Consider the following 2500-nt stretch of genomic DNA (forward strand, 5'->3'; position numbering starts at 1 on the left):
GGGGGGCCCCCTATGGGGGCCCCTGGGGGGCCCCCCATGGGGGCCCCTGGGGGGCCCCCCGGGGGGCCCCCTGGGGTTTGTTGTGTGCTGCTCATGTGCCTCCTTATGCTGGTGGAATCGAGAGATGAGGGTTAAGGGTTTAGGGTTTAGGGTTTGGTGTGAGGCATTTGTTTGTTTTGGAGGGTTTGGAATTTGTTTGAAGAAACTTAAAGTTGGAAAGATAATTCAAAGTTCCGTAGAAGAAGAACCCGAGCCTCTGCTGCGGCTGTTGCTGCTGCTGTCGCGGCTGCTGCTGCTGCTGCTGCTGCTGCTTTCAGAGTGTTAGCTGCTGCTGCTGCTGCTGCTTTAGGGGGAAAGACAAGAAAAGACAAAAGGGAAAGGAGCAGCAAAAGGATTCGTCTGCGGGGCCCCCCGGGAACAGCTTGGGGCTTTTTGTTGGATTTTGGGTTTTAAAATACGATTTTATTTATTTATTTTATCAAATTTGTATTTAATTTTAATTTTATATTCATTTAAGCCTTTATTTGCTGCTTTTCGCGCTAATTTTCCCGCTGCTGCTGTTGCTGCTGCTGCTTCCGCAGGCGGCCGCGCGCTGCTGCTGGGGCCTCCAGCAGCGCGGAATTCGGCGAAATAAATGAAAATAAATCCAAAAAGGTGAATTGATTTAATTTTAATTCATTTATTTATTCAATTAAAACTTTTATTTCGAAAAATAATTCTTTTGAGAGCCTCCGCAGCAGCAGAAAGCGAAATATGCGCGCTGCGAGCTGTACAGACACCCTACACACTAAACCCTAAACCCTAAACTCCAAATCCTAAACCCTAAACCACAAACCCTAAACCCTAAACCATAAACCCTAAACTCTAAACCCTAAAGAAATAATCCATTATCAACACAATCCAAATCTGTTTTGATTCCGGGATGTCTCTCTAGTCGTCTTCGTGTTTGTGAAGTAATTAGGGTTTAGGGTTTAGGGTTTGGAACTGAAGTGTACCTTTAACAAACCCTTGTATCTAAAAGCCCTAAATTGGAGTCTAGGAGTTGCAACTGGTTCTAATTAAATGGTATTACATAATTAGAAAACTTCATTCAATTAAATGGCATTTTTTAAATTAATAAAACCACTTTTAAATAAATGGCATTTAAACGGCATTTAAATAAAAATAAAATTCTTTTTGACCAAATGGCATTTATTTCGAAAAAATAAAAGTTTCTGGCAAAGACGAAAGTCCTTTTATTTCTTTCTTTGTTTCCATTTCTTTCTTTTGCTGCAGTTGCTGCCAAGCAACTATCTCCTAAGCAGCAGCAGCAGCAGCAGCTGCAGCAGCAGCTGCAGCAGCTGCTGCTGCTGCAACTGCTGCTCTGCAGCAGAGTCTCTCTACACTGCTGCTGCTGCTGCTGCAGCTGCTGCTGCTGGTGCTTCAGCTAAACTTCTGTCCTGCTGCCGGCTCTCCCTTCGCTCCCGCCGCCGCCGCTGCTGCTGCTGCTGCAGCAGCTGCTGCTGCTGCTGCTGCTGCTGCTGCTAGAGCAGCAGCGGGGCAGTCTTGGCCCTCTGGACTTCGTGCTGCACTTCATTTTCTTTATTTCGATTTAGTTTTTGAATTAATCCAATTGCCACTTTTGGCTTTTTCGAAAACCAGCAAAGACGGCCCAAAGAAAGAGCCCGCAGCACACCCAACTCCGCAGACACCCCCGCGCTGCTGCTGCTGCTGCTGCTGCTGCTGCTGCTGCCGTTGGTGCCCTCGTCGGTGCTCGAAGTGGCCGCGGGGGAAGCAAACGGCTCCGGCAAAGGCTGCTGCTGCTGCTGTTGCTGCTGCTGCTGCTGCTTTTCAAGCTCTAGTTGCTGCTGTTGCTCCTCCTGCTGCTCAAGTTTCGGCTGCTGCTGCTGCTCCTGCTCCTGCTGCTGTTCGCGCTGAGCTTGCGAGGGCGCGAAGGCGCGTACAACTTTGCTGCTGCTGTTGCTGCTGCTGCTGTTCGTTGCTGCTGCTGCTGCTGCTGCAGGAATATCCTCCTGCTGCCTAATTTCGATGATATATTTTGCTTGCTTTATTTGCTCATTTGCTGCTGCTTCATCTCCTAAACTTTTCTCTTGTCGGTACTTTGCTGCTGCACTAGCCTCCTTGGCTCGCTGCTCCGCTGCTGCTGCTGCTGCAGCTGCTGCTGCTGCTGCAGCAGCCGCTGCTGGTTTGCTTGGCTCTCCGTCTCTCCCGCCTTCGCCTCCAGCTCGCCCAATCTCATCCTCCTGCTGCTGCTGCTGCTGCGCCTTTTGCTGCTGCTTCTCCTGTTCCTCTTGCTGCTGCTGCGGCTGCTGCTGCTGCTGCTGCTGCTGCTGGTTTCGCACCAAATTGTTTGCCGTGCTGGCTGGAGGACTGCTGTTGCTGCTGCTGCTGCTACTTCTTGGCAGCTGGGGCAGCTGCTGCTGCTCGCTTTCTTGCTGCTGCTGCTGCTCGAGTCCTTGCTGCTGCAGCTGCTGAGGGTTTGGCTCCCCTCGAGGGTTTA

General features: G+C 50.3%; 1 protein-coding gene across 1 annotated transcript in view; it reads right to left on the bottom strand.

Annotated features, from left to right (window-relative positions):
• Positions 1 to 1523: 1523 nt before the first annotated feature.
• Positions 1524 to 2500, bottom strand: part of ETH_00000810 (uncharacterized protein) — a gene marked incomplete at both ends in the record, with an annotated part of 2440 nt that continues 1463 nt past the window's right edge. Inside the window, one exon of the mRNA XM_013380785.1 lies at positions 1524 to 2500. This exon is cut by the window's right edge and continues 546 nt beyond it. Within this exon, the coding sequence (XP_013236239.1) occupies positions 1524 to 2500 (977 nt within the window).

Source organism: Eimeria tenella, genomic scaffold (genome assembly GCF_000499545.2).
Source record: "Eimeria tenella Houghton genomic scaffold, Eth_scaff883, whole genome shotgun sequence".
In the NCBI taxonomy this organism is placed as follows: domain Eukaryota; phylum Apicomplexa; class Conoidasida; order Eucoccidiorida; family Eimeriidae; genus Eimeria; species Eimeria tenella.